Raw genomic sequence first — 17187 nt, 5'->3', positions numbered from 1 at the left:
TGAGGAAAAAGTGAGCCAGGACACCAAAAATGCAACTAAGAATTACAGTTTCCTGCTTATAGGAGGCGGCTTAAATACCTTATAATTAGCAAATCAGAGTCACGATGGTCTGTGAATGCATTCATAAATTGGTGGACAGGTTGCCCCAAAGGCCAAATCTTCCAGACCTAGATAATAAAAGTGGTAGAGAACATTACAAGATATGAGAAAGCCATACTGATTTACTACCCTCTAAGCTTGGTATTATGAATCATAAGCAAAAAAATTGGAACGTAAGCTGATGGGACCTACTCGTATAATTTCCAATACCAAGAAAACTGCCACTGCTCCACCAAACGCAAGATCCAGGAACTCTGGCTGGAAAACAAGAACATTGCCATCGGATCATATTAAAACAATAGCTGAAGGAAGAGGAAACAAAATTTGGCAATGAGGATGCATTCTCCAGAAGTAAATTCACCTGCAATATCAGAGCAGGTGAAAACATTGAAACAGCCATCAGATGGTAATACTTTCGAAGAAGAATCCTTTCAACTGTACTGTCCTTTGAGATGTGGTAAAACCTTGAAACTGATGCATATATCAAAGCCGCCCAATACATACATAAGGATAACCTCTTTAGGGGATCTTGAAAAACAAAAGAAATGACCCTGCAAAGCAAAACGTTATTATGCATAACAAAGTATTATGATTGCATAAGAATCCAAATAAAGTGCAATAGTTTGCAAGGGAAGACATACCACAAAAGTGGATGCAGATTAAAATCTTGAACAAATTGCATCCAGGACGGAATGATGATGGTCAAGATAAACCCAAGGGATGTAAAGAATAAAATGGATTTGCTGAACTCGTTGCGTGCCCTTGAACCAGAGAGAGGGTTACTTGAAAGCTGGTCCCAAATCCGGACCAAGACATTAAAGAGCAGGGGGAAAACAAGAAGACCAAGTAGCACTCCCTGCAAACAATAAGCAAATTGTCGATATCTACTCAGACATGGAACTTGGAGAAATTTTATCTTATTATCTGACAAGTATACCTGAATGACAATGCTAATCTCACTCCTACCATTTCCAAAACCAGAGGCAGTTATGTCCATTGAAGTAAGTTTTTCATTAACCTGTTCAAACAATGTTTGTCAACGAAAATCAATTGGGCTGATCAAGCAATAGCAGAACGCTAACAATTTGAAAAGTAGCACAGTAGACGGATGTCAAATCATGTATCAAAAATGAGAATAGCAAATCTAACCTTTACAAAGGTACAGGTCAACATGTCGCCAAAGTAGAGTACAAGCCCAGCAGTCACCAGAAGTGCTTCCCCTGAATATATAAACAGGAATAGGTACTAAAGGAAAGCATGAATAGACAACAAATGGATGCTCCACTTTGACAGTAACAAGTCAACAGTGAAAACTCTGTCCACAAATAACTCCTGAAGCTACTGACCATACTGATGCATTAACACACATCTACCAGCAGATCAAAAGTAAAAATACCAATTGCTCAGAGCAGTGAATGCCAAGAGATTATTACAAATGCATACCTATAGAGGCACATGATGGAAAAGTGTGGAGTAGATGCTGTATTAATTTCACTGCTGCAAATCCATGACTGAGTACCCAGAAAGGCATAAATGTTGGCTGCAAACCTGTATAAAAGTTTCGTCAGGTGAATGCTGAGAAAAAAGGTAAATACGGGAGGGGAAAGACATTTTAACATCAGTATAATGCAGGCAAGCTATTTAAACTACGACATAAGTTAGCATGTTACCTATGGAGGCAGATAAGGAGACAAGGAGAGAGACTTGTTTAAAATATTCCGAGTGTAGCACTTACCATAATAACATATAGCAGCAAGAGAGAGATAAGAACATGTAGAACAGAGGCTTAAGCAACTTGGTGCAAATTTCACACCCCAGAGACTAAGAGAATGTGGTGAACGCGAGGAACGCCACAAAACTAGGTGGAAGAAGATAAGCACGCTGAAGCAGCTGACACATGCAGCCCAGTACTGCATTTTTATGTAGTCAATCTCTGCACCAAATGATGGAAACACAGAGCACTTTAAGGCAATACATTTAAGAAGACATGAAACTCAGACACAAAAAAGGTCAGCGTCAAAGAACACTCAAAATGCAAAAGAATGACCAACCTAATAAATACAAATTCTGCAGTCACATTTCATGGGTTTTAGGACAAATGTCTTCAAAATATGGAAAGCTGGCTTTCAATGATTAGCATTCAAAACAAATGGAGGGTTAAACAGGTAATGCAGAAGATCATATGGAAGATATGTTGAGAAGTAAATAGAATGATGTCAGTTTATGTGAAGTAACGAAAACCAATGGAGGCTAAATTGCAGCCGCAATATAATCACTAGCAGTACATGAAACAAAAGTTAGCAATGCAGAGGCACAAAGACCATGAGCAGCTACTCTTTGCAAAGAGCAGCGACCAATATATGGGCTTAGAGGGACCAATGTACCTTCGGGGCGAATTCTCTTCAGAGAGAGAGCTCTTGACATCTGTATGAGCTTCGAGATCAAAACAGTGGGCAGCGTAGCCGCTCCTAACAGCATCCCCGACGAGGCACCTGGCCTGAATCAAAAGACCGGCAAAACTTCATCAGTTCAATCCACCCAGACACCATTAAGGCCCCGAGATACTTCTTCAATCATGTCGATAACAAAGACTAATGACAGTGACAGCCCAATTCCGAACAAGAGCTTCCCTTGATCAAGCTTTGAGAGCCATCATGATCAGGTAATCTTCCTAGCTCAAACAATACATTGCCCTCTTACATAGTGAGTTATTTTCCACGAAATAGGAAGATCGAGTAGCTAATAACTCGAACAATTACGAGGTTTATACGGCAATGATCACTGAAATTGCAGCCCTTGAGCAAACATTAGAGAATAGATGGCACGAAGATGGAAAAATTCGTTACCTGGTCTTGAATTGGGGGATGGGAGGGGAACTCTCGAGGCGGATCTCGACATAGAAGGCAGCGAGGGAGAGGACAATGAGAACGATACCGTGGGATAGGAGAGAGAGGGGGAGGGAGAAGACGACGCGGGAAACGAAGAGCAGGACCACCGCCCTCTCGCCGTTCCACAACGACGCCATCGATATCGGCTCCTCCCAGTGGCCAAGGCGAAAAGGGAGATTACAGAGGGCGAAGAATTACAGGTGAAGCTGAGAATCCATAGGAGATGATGGTGAGAAGAAGAAGAAGAAGATGATGGCGACGAATTTTGCACCAGAGGTTTTTGCTTTTTATTTTTTATTTTTTTCCCTGTTTGGCTCCTTCCATTTCCCGGCGACTCGGCGTTGCTGACGCCGTCAGGGTGGCTTTGACGTGGTAAGCTCACGTGGCATGTTCTTATACGCGGGAAGAGCCGACGTGGAACTACGCGTTCCCTCTTCCGCATCCCGCCCACGGAACGTTCCACAGGAGCCATTATGCTCAACGGAATCTGCTGTGGCATGTTCTTATACGCGGAATCTTTATGATTAGGTTGATATTCGAATTGAGATTAGTCTCGGTTAATAGAGGGCGGACACTCTATGTCTTACCAAAACGAAGATATACAAAAATTAGAATCGTTTTATCCATAATTCTCTCTTCTTCAATTTTGTTCAGGCAAAGAAATGCCACAAAAGTTTATATACAGTAATAAATTCTGAAATTTCGAGAAGACTGACTGATTTAGATAGGAGAGATGCAATAATAATGCCTTTTTTTCCGAAAATTTAATTTTCGGGGTCAATAGTAATAATTATTATAATAATAATAATAAATAAATAAAAAAAAAGGAGGATATGCCATGGGGGGTTTGGTATTTGTTGCCCCAAATAGGCAATAGGCTACCTAACGTTTTTCCAGTGCCAATAACTTATTAGCTACCAACCGATCTCCAGAGATAGCGATGTCCGTACTGGACGGTCCGATATGAACATAACAAAAAATTGAGCCCGATAGTTGGATCAGCTTAGTGGGCTAAACAGGCCCATGGGACTAATGTCTTGCAATTAGTTGGTTAGGAAAGTGGGCCTCGGAAAGATTCCTTCTTCTTCCTTTTTTTTTTTTTTCCCTCCTCCTTTTCCTCTCTTTTACTTGACTCAATTCGATGGGGAAAAGGACAAAAAGGATTGGTTTGGCAAGTAAATAAGGTAATTTCTTCAAGCAATTTTTTGACATTTCCTCCGTTTTAATGAACTAAAATAAATGGATCCCTATGATAAAATAAGCTTTTCAGGGTAAATATTGACATCCATAAGCCTAATTAGGCATCGATTAATCTAGTCGAGCCGAGTCGGTCACTAAAGGGTAAAACTCTCATAGCGTATATTTTTTATATTCACAAAAATTCGAACCCAAGACTTTACTTTAGCGGAACAAATGTCGAATCACTTGAATCAATTATTAATGGTACAAATTATCAATTAAATTGCACGAAATGAGAAAATACGCGTTAATGTCTTTCATACTTTTCATAAAAATTAATAATGGTTGAAATTTTATTAATTCTTTTTCAACACATTATTGTAAGATAAAACTATTTGAGATTCATCCTATGGGGCTTTGCTTCCTGAGCTACCATGATTCAATAGGTTAATCTCATTCTTTACCCATTTTTCTCGAGATATTACAACAATAAACGAGTTAAAGTTGGATCAAATGTCACTCTTAAATTAATTATTTTAATGCTTTGACTAAGTAAAAAATCTCGTAGAATCTACCAAAAAAAGCTCATGGAGATTAGTGAACATGGTACTTTTTTTTTTGTATACAACATAAAAGGTATTTTTGAGCAAATATTCGAAAAGTATTACATAGTTACTTGGTTATGTAACACTTAATCAGAATATTTGAAAGTAAAAAATTGACCCCACAACGGGTCTATAAACTACCATTTATAAATATTATGATTAGTTGTTATTCATTCAAAATAAATGATAATAATCGATGAATATTTTCTCGTACCTTTTCATGTCGATGATGTTTGGTTCATGAGATATCAAGCATGTCCACGGATCCCAATACTCCTAATTGTGATCCGAAAACAAGAATACATCTGTATCTTTTTCCTTTTCTTTTTGTGGAATAAATATATAATTAAAAAAAAAACAGAAAACGATTTCAGCCAAATAATAAAACAGAAAACGAAAACGAAAAAGATCCAAAAGTAGATCATTTCCCGCGGTGGACATCCCCGGCGTCAAATCCATTCAGCCGAAGGACATGATGTCGTACCTCCAGGAAACCGACACATCCTCCGTCTACCACTAGATAATCTTCAATTGCTTCCGAGACGTGAAATCGACCGATTTCATCATATGCAACACCATGGACGAACTCGAGCTCATTACTGTATCAGCCTTGAATGCCAAGCAACCATTCTATGCCATTGGGCCCATTGTCCCAGATGGGCCTCGTAGGGGCTCTGTGGCCGCGAGCTTGTGGGCAGAGTCTGATTGCACCCAGTGGCTAAACACAAGGTCCCATGGCTTGGTTCTGTACATATCCTTCAGGAGCTACCCCACGTCTCGAGGACGGACCTCATAGAGATAGCTCATGGCCTTTCACTCAGTGCCGTCAACTTTTTCTGGGTGCTGCGTCCCGACATTATGAGCACAGAGGAAGCAGATCCATTACCTGCCGGATAAAGCAGATCCATTACCTGCCGGATACAAAGTCTCTCTCGGTGACAGCTCCATCATCGTACCCTGGTGCAGCCAGTTCGAAGTGATGGCTCACCCGGCGATCGGGGGATTCTTAACGCATTGCAGGTGGAAATCCATAGTCGAGAGCATGTGGAATGGGGTGCCATTGATTTGCTTCCCACTGCCAACCGACCAATTCACGAACCGAAAACTAGCCGTTGATGACTAGAAGATCGGGATCAACCTGGCAGACCAGAGGAAGATCACGAGGGAGGAGGTCACGGAGAAGGTGAATCGTCTGATGAGTGGAAATTCAGGCGGTCAACTTAGGGACAACATCAGAGAGGTTAAGGAGAAACTTGCGGGTGCATTGATGCCTGATAGATCGTCCTTAAGGAATATGGATCTTACGGAATATGGATCTGACGGCGAAGATTGATCAGAAGTGATCTGGGGCCATGGTTGACCAGTAGATATTATTCTTTGACTTTTTTTTTTTTCAATTTCAAATGTAATTACCGACAAAAAAAACAGAAGATGAAATATCAATGTGAAACCCCCCTATTCAGAGATTTTACTCCAACCTCGTATGGTCCTATACATGTCATGCAACCGCAAAATAGCTCTCAACCTCTCCCTGCCATTTCTTGTAGAGGATCTTTCATTGTTAAGCATGAAAATACGAAAACCTCGAGTTCCCGAAAATGTTTAGGCATTGATATACAATATGTTTGAACTAGCAGAAATCAGAGCTGCAGCAGAACATGTGATATCCTGAACAGCCGAACATAGCTGTGACAAGGGAAGAATCACCTTTAGTTGCCCGTCTCTTTTCTACACCGGAAAAATCTACGGAGCGAAGGATTCTTCCCGACGCAGCAAAGCAAAAGAAAGAAGGAGAGAACTCGATAGGCCACTGCCATAAGGAAAAGTGCTAGGAGGTTCTCCCACTTGGAATTTGCATTAGCCGAGATGTCGTATGAGTTTTGGAGTGCCTGATACCCTGAGATCGTCCTCACCTGCCCAACTGCGTAAGAAGTCCCAAGATACTCGTTTTCAAGAAGCCCCTGCAAGAATATAACAAAGACACCATCAACTAAATCCTCGAAAAGAGAAGCAACATGCTACTGCTATGTGTTCTGATCCGGGCTATGGAGGGAGGCATCAGAGTTAAATGTATTTTAGATGACATCACACAATCCGTTGAACGATCAACTAAAGCATGTATCTCTGACTCTCTATACCGTGTTCAGTAATGGTCAGATCATCCAAGAGTTTACATTGAAGATAATTCATAGTAGCATTGAGCAGTGCATCTTCTCTGCAGTCAGAAAAGTACGGAGGAATACTCCATTTTTAATTTTTCCTCTCATTTTTCTCTCTATTGGATTTCATGAATCTTGAGTAGAAATCAGAACGTTATTTTCAGCTTTCTTCATCTAGGGAAGCCTTGCCTTGATCGAATAAGTGTGGAAAGCAATATACGATACTGGATATGTCCACAACGGTCGCGGCAAAGCATTCCGAATTCTGAAGTAGCCTGCTGAAAGCATCATCACCACCTGATATATAGCAGAAATCGAGAGTTAATTTACCCTTCTTCTTGGGATTAAATTAAACAGCATAAACAAATCACCAACAGTATGGCATGGGCACCGAGCGACTAACATGGATTGACACCAATGACAGGATGCTCCAGAAAAGGTTGCGGCAGATGGAAGTGATTACAAGCATAAGCCCTTCATTGACGAGAAGGCACATAAAGAAGTTCAGCACAAAGTACATCAGCAGACTAAATTCGTCGCGGAGGCCCACAAGGAAGTAAAAGACGAGGCTTGATGAAATGGAGATGAGAAACAGGAACGGGATGCTTGAGAGGAGCTGCCCAAGTAGGAAGACCAATGCTCCCGAATGTTGGTTTGATTCTTCACTTGCATATATCTGCAAAAGCCACAGACTAAGATCCATTTATTCATTTATTCAATAAGAAAGATAAAATGCAGCAACAAAAATATCAGACTGGACAAGACAGTCTAATCTGGAGATCTGTCAACTCCTGACAGTAGTATTCTGGCAGGTTTCTGGGCTTCAGACCGCTTTATAAAACGTTTGTGATCAATAAGTGAAACATATTATCTATAACGAAAAATAAATGTATCTTCTGAAGCCTTACTAAAATTATATATTGATTAAAAAAAAAAAACCACCTTGATGGTTAAAATTGCATTACCTTGACTTCTCTCATAAGCGCAGGAACTCCAGCAATACCAAGAAGCGATGAGAATGATACAAAGACAAATACGGCTGCAACTCTTGTCTGCAAAGTTTAGGGCACAAGAAACAGAGACATGAATACAAGAATAGTCGCATCACGAAAGAAATTTGATCATAAGGTGAATTGACAAATGATAGATTCATATGAAAACTTACAAAACCTCATCGTAGATTATCAATTTTCCATCATCATAACAAAATATATACTTTTTAAAGGGAAAAGCACAGTACCACAACGGATGACAATGAATGCCCCAATCCAGAGAAAACAGTGCCAACACAGAGACTAAGGAGCATGCAGAGAATCAATCGTAGCCAATAGTATTTCCACTCCCTCGACATGACAAGAAGTGATCTCCAAGTCAATACTGCAACTTTTGTAGCACAGCTAGCCTTTCCCTTGCTTTTAAGAAGTGGACCTTCCTGCAGAAGCAACCAAAAGTAGTCGGCTAAGATGATTAAGTTCAAGGCCAAGGGCCAGAAGGAATTTTCGGTGTGCTCTACTTTGACCTCAAACATTATAGGCACATGTTTGTTTAATTGTTAACTGGAGAAATGCCTAAAATGATGGAACTATGCAAGACAGATTGTGAACACCGTAATTAGCGGCTTTTTCATTAAAGACCTCAGGAAGTTCATCCTGTGTCATGAGCGGATTCATGATGAAATTTCAAGCAGAGCTAAAAATGTATGAGAACCAAAGAGCAGATTCAACAAAAAACCATTACCCTTTCAGTGAGTCTTAAAATCATTGTCTCGACTGCAGCAGCATCGGCTGATGATTTATATGTTGCTTCAAGTGTGCGTATTGCAACAGCAGTGTCCATATTCACCGATGAAAGATCGCCATGGTCATCCTGTTCCAACCATGTAGATCACGGTCAAAGGACGTCAAGGATTAAGAATCATCTGAATAATCAGAAGGAAAAACAAGATATCACTTCTTATAAGATTCTCATTTTGAAACACAATCAATTTAACACTCTCAGCATCCAACATTCATAGTTGACGATACCTGCCAATTTTTGCACATAGCAATGATTCTGTCGAAGTCTGTGTTGATCGCACGCAAAAAGTGATCCGAAGGACTTTGCATTATTGGGCACGGAAATCCCGCATTGGAAAAGTGCTTCAATGATAAAGGAGAAATTAAATTAGTTAAACTAACAGTGCTAATGAATCAGTTTCCACGTCTTACGACTTGGCTACTTACATAAAGAGCCAATGGCAAGAACTCTTAATAGGCAATATAAGAGAACCAGAGTTCTCTTTGCTACCTAGCTTACCTGCAAGCAAGCCAACGTTTCTCCAAAAAATAGCATGTTTCCATTTGAAAGAAGACAAATCCGGTCGAAAAGGCCAAATACTTCAGTGCTGCTCTGATAAATTGTAAATATGAGGGTGCAGCCGGTGCTGGCAAGTTTCTTCAGAGTAACCATCATCAGAAGAGCAGAGACACTGAACAAAACAGGTGACTTCAGCTAATTAGTGTTATTATTCTTCGTGTAAGCCTATCTTTCTAATGGGGCAATTAATGTTGGTTAGAAAATTCTAGTCAATCCAATCTCAGAAGCTGCTTAATTTGAGATCCCCAGGGTGAGCATTTCAGCAGCAGAATGTGATGTTTTCTTTGTGTCCATTATACATTACGTCCATCCCTTAGTTCAGCAGAGAAATTTGACCATCTTAAATGCAAGGCCACTGAACAGTTGACAAGCTAAGGGAGGAGTGTTAAGAAAACTGCTAAGCAATAAGGGGAAAAGGACTTGGTCATTGCCTGTCTAGATGATAAAGAGGTTCATCTATGAATAAGATATGTGGCCTCATCACGAGCTCCCTTGCGATGCTGACCCGTCTTCTCTCACCTCTGGGAAGACCCTTCATATAACAGTGGCCGCCAATCAGTTTATTCGCATAATCGGTCAAAGACATAGCATGGATTGCATCCTCTACAATGCTCTTTTTCTGACAAAAGAAACCTGGGAGCTGAAGGAGTGCTGAGTAGTATAAGAACTCTCGGACAGTAAGAGACCCGATTAGTGTGGTCTCTCTTTCAACAAAGCCCTGCAAATCCAGTAATAGTTTTTAGTGCAATTCTCAGAGACAGAACCATTAATCACTTTACAATTAATGGAGGTGCATAAATTTGAAACATATTATTCAGCATTAGCAGCACAAACATTCAAATGCAAAGCACGTCAGTCAAAGAGAACTCATTACTGTCCTTGGTAGAAAGTACCTTCAGAGTATTCAGGGTACCATTTACGTATCAAAGTACAGTTATGTGCATCACTGAAGAATTTTTTATAAATAAAGAGACAGGACCAAAGAGAATAATGTGCTCACTTCACAATTGTAATAATACATAAAGAATGAGAAAGACAATCCTTCAAATCATGCAGTAGCATATATCTCATTCACCAAAAAATCCACATGACTAGCAGAAGCAAATTATGTAATTTAAATACAAAATTATGCTAATATGACTTACATAAGAACCATAAGGCATGTGAGACTTTGCCCCATTGACAAAAACTTCACCATACATTCTCGCTGAATCAGGCAACCTTCCTGAAGTATATGCAAGTAATAACTTCAGCTACAGGCATTAAAGAGATACAGGAGGAAGCAAAGATATCTTCAACTATAATCGTAACTGTGGACAGAGTAAATACCTGCAATAGCCCTCAGTAATGTTGACTTCCCCGATTTAGCTGGACCCATAATTACTGTGATTGTCCCAGGCAAGGCATACCCATTTGAACTCTTCACCACCTTGTCAGAATACTTCCTTTTACCCTTTATAGTAACGGTCAAATCCTTCCACACGAGGGATGCTCCTGCGATTTTTCTTGCAACGGCAGCCCCCTCAGGCAGTGGTGGTGAAGGCAGAGACCCACTATGAAGCTTCGATAGGGATGGAGAAGCTGGAGTGGTTGCCATATGAATCGAATCACCGCCATCATCCACTCTTATGTCAACATCTGTATCCTCCCATTCGGGTGAATCCTCGAACGAGATAGGTTGTCTAAGAGAACCAGGTTTACGTAAGTAAAAGAAGTTGCTTGAAGGAACCCTGCTTGCTGGACTGCTTGCCGAAGACGATGAGGACCTATAATTATCCGATTGGGACTGTATTTCCTCCATTCCCTGCTCCCCCTTTCCCAACTCTCAAGAGGATGAAACAAACATCGAAGAGTCACGCTGATGCTTAAGCCTCGGTATCTGACTCAAGTTCATAACTCATTCCATCAATCCAAAAAACCAATTCTATCTGACTTCCTGCCAATCCAATCGTGAGATCCGCTTTGGTGAGGGAGGATTCCTGCAATAAAATAAAATCAACAGAAGAAAGTGGTAAATTTAGGATTACTCGTCCAATCGTCCGACATACATAACAACTTAGACTCCAACATAGTTTAACAGTCATCAAACTGAGAACCAATCTGTCCAACCAGAGACGGAATTATGAGGCCGAGCAATTCCCTTTTCACATATCTTCAATTTTTAAGGCAGAGAACTACCATTTTAGTGGATTATATACTTCAGACATACGACGCATAGCCACTCCACCATTGAGAACAACAGATGAACAGAAAACCGAGCGCATAAAACAGAGGCATATTCAGCCCCATTACTCACTCCTTCAGGCCAAAATGAAAACAACCTCGAACAAACCAATCCCAACATAGAAAACCCACTTCAGAAAAGTGAAGTTCTAGCTCTCTGCTTCGGCAGAAACATGAAAGGGTTCCGTTCAGCAACGAGCTGACAATCTCAACCGTAGCTTCCTTGCAAAGTGTAAGGCGGGGAGAAGGCAATACTAGAGCTTGAAACAGAACTGCAGAGGAGACTCGGAACATACCTGGATCTGCAATGGGAGCTTCGCGAGCACCAAGCACAGATACAGAGGGGGAAGAGAGAGAGAGAGAGAGAGAGAGAGAGAGAGAGAGAGAGAGAGACTGAAAGGGAGTGAAGTGAGAAATGGGAGAGAGCTCAGTGGGAGGAGGAAGAAGGGGAAGTATTTGGAAGTCTGATGGATAATTTGACCCGCTTTCTTCGGGTTTGCTTTTTCTTCCATTTTTTTCTTTTCCTTTGTTTTTTTCTTATTTTTTGTTTTTTGCCCTTTTGTTTTTTTGCCTTAGCATCTCTCGCATCTTTTTCCGTGTTTACCCATTGGAAAACCCAATGATTCCCAATTGATTAAGGTAGTTCGAAGTTTTTTATTTTTAAATAAGTACTATGAACATATAAAAAGATTTTGGATTCAAACACTATAAGTAGGAAAAGTCCGCAATATCCTTTAATAAGTCTAACTAATTTGAATAAGGATTAATTAAGTACAATCGAGCTTTCGGGTATTAAGTGGTACATATCGAAATGCCTCTCCGACTAATTTAGATTCCAATCAATTGGATCACTAATTGATAAATCTCTTTCAAATTTTTAATTTCTTTATTTACAAAACTTAAACTTGAAATTTTTTAGAAGACAAAAACGTACATTGATTTAACATCTCCAACTCAGCTTGTATTCTAATTTTTGAAAGTTCAACCAGTCTCAACTAATTCGATCCGAGAGCCAGCCCATAAAGATAAACTATCCTTAATCAAGAATTTTTTTTATCTCCAAGATTAAAATTCGAGATTTTATTTAAAGAAGGGCAGATATCGAACCCTTTAAATTGACTAATGTTGATTTGGCATCTCTCGCTTTATTACTTTATTATTTTTTGGTTTTATTGTCTTTTCCATATTTTGCTGAACTCATGTCGCATCCCGAAGTGATGGTTTGCTGCCAGCTCAGCAAAAGGAAACTCTGCTACAGCCGGATCACGTAAACCCGTGGCGCACGTGTGGGGCCGCACCCACTCTGATCTCTGGCTTGCATACACCTGGTGCACGATATTAAGTCAGCTAAAGCTGTGGCACTGCATCAATTATTAATTAGTCGATCCTTAAAGGACTAATTTGTGCGGTCTTTATGTTAATGATTAAATGGATGATAAATTGCCCAACTTACCCAAAAATAAATAAATAAATAAATAAATAAAACTATTAGATCAGGAAACTTTTGCCTCTAAATTATTTTTTTGGAAATACTACCCTTCGCAATTTTTTGAGGAAAAAATTTCTAAGGTTCCTCACCTCTCCCTCTTCCCTTTCTTCATGATTGGAGAGGCCTGCCCAACTACTACTTGCCTCTCCATTCCATCGTCGTCAGCGCGCTCCATCCTCCCAAGATGGTAGGGTCGTCAGAGCTCGCACCGACATAGTCACACCTACTCTATTTTTCTTTTTCAATTTCTTTTTTTAATTCTTTCTTTCAGTTTTTACATTTTATTCAAATTTCTTTATTTTTTCCGTTGTAGCGCAAGTCATATGCTAGACGCCGGCCACCTCTGTTAATTTTACAAAGTAAGTAATGGAAGGGGCACACCTTTCCTAGAGGATAGCCGAGGATGTAATTGTTCCAAAAAATATAGTTTAGTGGGCAAAAACTTTTCATCCTCATACTTTAGGGGTGAAAATGTTTTTTTCCCCATCTTTTTTAATTTTCCGTTCTTATTTTCAGGCATCCAAAATTTTTAATGTCTAATACCTCCTATGTAGTAAATTCGGTCCATATCCTCGAAATACAGAGTTGATGAGCAAATGTTTGACATGAAGGTCGCATCGTAGAATTTTGTGAAGTTTGCATCATAAATTCTCGAGAGTCGATCTTATAAACAACATAAATGCTTTTTCCTCCAAAAAAAAAAAGCAACCTGCCAAGAAGAGATAATCAACAAATGCCCCCCTTTTGTTTTTAATTACAATTTTGCTCCCTAGAGACGGTCAGAGCCTCTGAATTCGGAGGTTGCTGGTGCATGGCCTTGTTTGGCTTTAGAAATTTTTTTAATTATATTCAACTCAACTTCACTTATTTTCAATTTAACAACACAATTATTACTTTTTCTTTTTTCTTCAATTTTTTTAACCATTCAATTTAATTTTTAATACTAAATTATCTCAACTATTTATTACTTTTTCCACAATTTAACAACACAATGATTACTTTATCTCAACCATTCATTATTTTTTTATATTTTTTCAAATAATTCAATAACACAATCATTACAAATCAATTAAAACCAAAATTTAACTCAACTTAACTCTAATGCCAAACATATTAGTAACTTGAAACTTTTTATTTTGGTTGATTAAAACTTGAAACTCGAAAATCATGAATAATAAATATGATAATGAATATTTCACAAAAAAAATGATAATGAATATTGATCCACCCACTTTCTTCATAGTAGAGTATGTTTACATCATTTTCCGTAATTGGTGAAGATTGTCAAGTCGTGACGTGTAATCGGTAATTTCGACAGTTTTCCTAGATTTTAGAAGTATGCTGGTTCGGATTTGGAGAAGCGAACTGTGGATATCATAGCACGAGCAGGGCTAGATTGAATTCCAAATGGTGAAAGAAGGCCTAAATTGAATAGGTTTTGACCCAAGATGGAACGCCCAACATGGAGCCCGTTAAGAGAGAAGCCATATTGGTGGCCAGAGAATATGTGCATGGGTGAGAGATTTTTACAGAGGGTAGTGGAAGAAGAAATTCTAAGCGGCAGCTGATATCTTGGTGATCAAGTACGTGATATTCTCGTGTTATCTTTGATTTTAGAAAGTCGAATAAGTCATATATTTCTTCGATATGGTTTGATATTTTATCTTTTAGGCAATTTAGGTCGGTTATGTAGTCAATTTCCTATTCGAATTTTATTCCGATATCATAATTATAGATGTATCCGATTACGATATATTCTCTAGGATTTCATTGTAACGCCTATAAATTCATGATTCGGAGTTCATTGTAATCCCCTTCAGCACATTTATCATTCGCACTACATTTTTCTATCTTTCTTTTCTTCACACATTTACTTTCTCGCTATTTACTTTCTCGCTATTTATCTTCATGCATTGGGATAAGTCAATCTTCGATCGGCGCAGGCCATCAAATTAATCGGCTTTGCTAGGCCAATTTCCTTTAAAGTATCTACCTGTTCTCGCCTTGAACTCTCAAGGCAAAGCCTTTGACTTTCTTCAGTAGCAGTACTCGAGGTAAGTGTCCACATAGGGTTTAATTGGATGAGAAGCGAGTGAACATATTCAATTTTTAACTCTATCCCTTTGAGTTGACCTAGCCGAGACTCTAAGTAGGCTCTTGGGCCGCTTCTTTGTTTCGAAATTTAAAGGAGCACGAAGAATAGTGTAGAACTCATAGCGATTAAATCCCTGAGGCGCTAGATCAGTCTGAGGCTCCTTCAATCTCTATTTCATATATTTGAAACTCAGCCGCCATTTAATCCCGGGGACTCTTGAGGCCGTGGTACGACGCTCTGTACCGGTGGGATCGGCTAGTGTTGTATCGGTAATATTCTTGGGACAGTGACCTGGCACGCCTAGTTTTTTCATTATCTATCCGTCGGCGATTTTCGACGTGATCAACAGAGTAATTATTATTTTGAAAAAGAGAATATAGTGTAATAATGCACGTATTTGTTTGTCAATTAAGAAATTGAAGGTTTTATTCTCGTAATGAGATGTCATTTTTTTTATTTTTGGATTTAGGAATGGTCATTTATCAACTATTAAAAAATCTATTTACTAGTTTGATAGGACTCACTTGTAGCGGAAAAGAGTAGTCACTAATTTTTTTTCATCCTTCTTTGACTATCAATTTTCTCAATAATCTAATACTATCATCTATAAATGTGAGAAGATTTACAGATTTTTTATTACCAAAAATAAAAGAGAAGTTGCAAAATTTTATAAATGAATGAACAGATCACCCACTTGCCCGTTGGCGAATAAAGGCAAAAGAACGCTATGATTAGTGCACATATATATGTACCACTCATTGCAGTTTGGTGCTTTATTTGCTTGTAAAAGTATAAAATGTGTACATATGTTTTCAATGATTCAAAAATTATGTCTTCATGACCCAATTACGCAAAGTTGTCTCAGGTTTTGATCTGAAAGAGGGCCCAATTTAATTGATTATTGGAGAAACTCTCAAATCTTCATGACTGGGGTGGGACTTCACCACATTATGATAGCTTCATTTACAAAATAAACGGCCACGAGACCGGTCGTCCTGAAACTCTTTCATCCATGTGCAATAGCGGACATATAGCATGCAGTCTAGAAATTCGATATATTCTTTATTCAATAAGTTTTATTTAAAGTGCATACACCTGCTGAGAAAATGGAAACCACTTAATATAACTAATCATTTACATTGTATTGTAATTAATAGTGATCCGATTGATAATAATGACCCAAAACAGGCAAATCTTGATTATTATTGTTTACCGGGGTCTCTGTTGTTTGAAAGCGACGCATTGCATTCGATTGACATCCCAGAATAATAATATATGTCGTCACAATATTATCATATAAATATGTTTGAGAATTATAATAAGTAAATTTTTGTATTTTTTCTACCTCCATAATTCAAAACCTTGTCAGAATTTTGGATACCAATTAACGCATTTCAAAGATTGGCTGCAACCTACATAAAGTTTTATGTGTACAAAATATTCTTAAACTATCACCAAATTAATCCAAGTAGGGAAAAGTACCAGTTCAGACCGTTAAATTTGAGTCTTTTCTCTTTAAGATCCTAATGTTTAGTATCGTTCAAGCAAAGCCATTACGTTTCGCTAAATGCTTATTTGAGGCCTTTTATATGGCATCTCATATTTCATCAATTTCAAAAAATAAAATAATAATTAAAGAAAAATAGTATGAACTGGGCATCTGAGAGAGAGAGAGAGAGAGAAAGAGAGGAGGGGTGGTGGTGGTGGTGAACACCGGCGACAGGCAAGTCGATCGCCTGAGGCGTCCAGCTAGGGGTGTGAGGAGACCTTAAGCTGTAGAGGATTATTTCCACAATTTTGAATCGAATCCTTTATTCGGACTTGGAATCAGATCGTATTTGGAAGCTGTATTGTACTACAGATTCATGATCTATTGTAAGAACTCTTTTTTTTTTCTCTTTAAACAGGATAACCAAATATAAATAAAACGGAAAAAGATTCACATCATCTACAATAACCCATTAAAATTGAACATCCATACAAAACAGGTCTCAATGGGTGGGGGGAAGGCCGAAGAGGATGAGGAAAGTAGAGGTAGAGGCCAATGATTAGGGACTCATGTTTTAGTTATTGGACTTGACTTTATTTTTTTTCA

General features: G+C 38.9%; 3 protein-coding genes across 4 annotated transcripts in view; 1 reads left to right on the top strand and 2 right to left on the bottom strand.

Annotated features, from left to right (window-relative positions):
* Window positions 1-3301, bottom strand: part of LOC116200078 (dolichol kinase EVAN) — a 39349-nt gene extending 36048 nt beyond the window's left edge. The window contains exons 1-10 of one of the 2 annotated variants that reach the window (XM_031530755.1): window positions 2946-3301; window positions 2484-2596; window positions 1835-2032; window positions 1543-1647; window positions 1249-1319; window positions 1037-1117; window positions 741-955; window positions 461-650; window positions 292-357; window positions 158-167 (exon numbers count right to left, since the gene is read on the bottom strand). In XM_031530755.1, the coding sequence (XP_031386615.1) occupies window positions 158-167; window positions 292-357; window positions 461-650; window positions 741-955; window positions 1037-1117; window positions 1249-1319; window positions 1543-1647; window positions 1835-2032; window positions 2484-2596; window positions 2946-3124 (1228 nt within the window). In that variant the 5' untranslated portion in view covers window positions 3125-3301. Of the gene's footprint in view, window positions 1-78; window positions 168-291; window positions 358-460; window positions 651-740; window positions 956-1036; window positions 1118-1248; window positions 1320-1542; window positions 1648-1834; window positions 2033-2483; window positions 2597-2945 lie in introns of both variants that reach the window. The other variant, XM_031530754.1, reaches the window with a different exon arrangement.
* Window positions 3302-5025: 1724 nt separating this feature from the next.
* Window positions 5026-6132, top strand: LOC116200524 (UDP-glycosyltransferase 86A2). Its single transcript, XM_031531371.1, is given in 4 exon segments — window positions 5026-5078; window positions 5180-5538; window positions 5541-5662; window positions 5664-6132. Coding segments are annotated over 4 exon segments (975 nt in total). The 3' UTR covers window positions 6105-6132.
* A 48-nt stretch (window positions 6133-6180) lies between these two features.
* Window positions 6181-11963, bottom strand: LOC116200817 (ABC transporter G family member 3). The gene is made up of 12 exons (XM_031531735.1): window positions 11805-11963; window positions 10615-11264; window positions 10431-10510; window positions 9717-10003; window positions 9226-9397; window positions 8955-9068; window positions 8668-8796; window positions 8171-8362; window positions 7896-7982; window positions 7334-7606; window positions 7120-7227; window positions 6181-6732 (listed from the first exon to the last, which is right to left on the bottom strand). The coding sequence occupies exons 2-12, from the start codon at window positions 11084-11086 to the stop codon at window positions 6481-6483; spliced, it is 2166 nt and encodes a 721-aa protein (XP_031387595.1). The 5' UTR covers window positions 11087-11264; window positions 11805-11963; the 3' UTR covers window positions 6181-6480.
* Window positions 11964-17187: the final 5224 nt, after the last annotated feature.

The sequence above is a fragment of the Punica granatum genome, chromosome 3 (assembly GCF_007655135.1).
Source record: "Punica granatum isolate Tunisia-2019 chromosome 3, ASM765513v2, whole genome shotgun sequence".
Taxonomy (NCBI): Eukaryota; Viridiplantae; Streptophyta; class Magnoliopsida; order Myrtales; family Lythraceae; genus Punica; species Punica granatum.
This window is presented reverse-complemented; position numbering and strand designations above follow the sequence as displayed.

What these genes read in the sequence shown, in the direction of transcription:
- LOC116200817 (XM_031531735.1), bottom strand. Translation starts at nt 11,086, where the DNA reads ATGGAGGAAATACAGTCCCAATCGGATAATTATAGGTCCTCATCGTCT. An exon ending in ATTACTGAGGGCTATTGCAG is followed by an intron (nt 10,511 to 10,614) that starts GTATTTACTCTG and finishes CATATACTTCAG; the next exon opens with GAAGGTTGCCTGATTCAGCG. An exon ending in AAACGTTGGCTTGCTTGCAG is followed by an intron (nt 9,069 to 9,225) that starts GTAAGCTAGGTA and finishes TTATCATTGAAG; the next exon opens with CACTTTTCCAATGCGGGATT.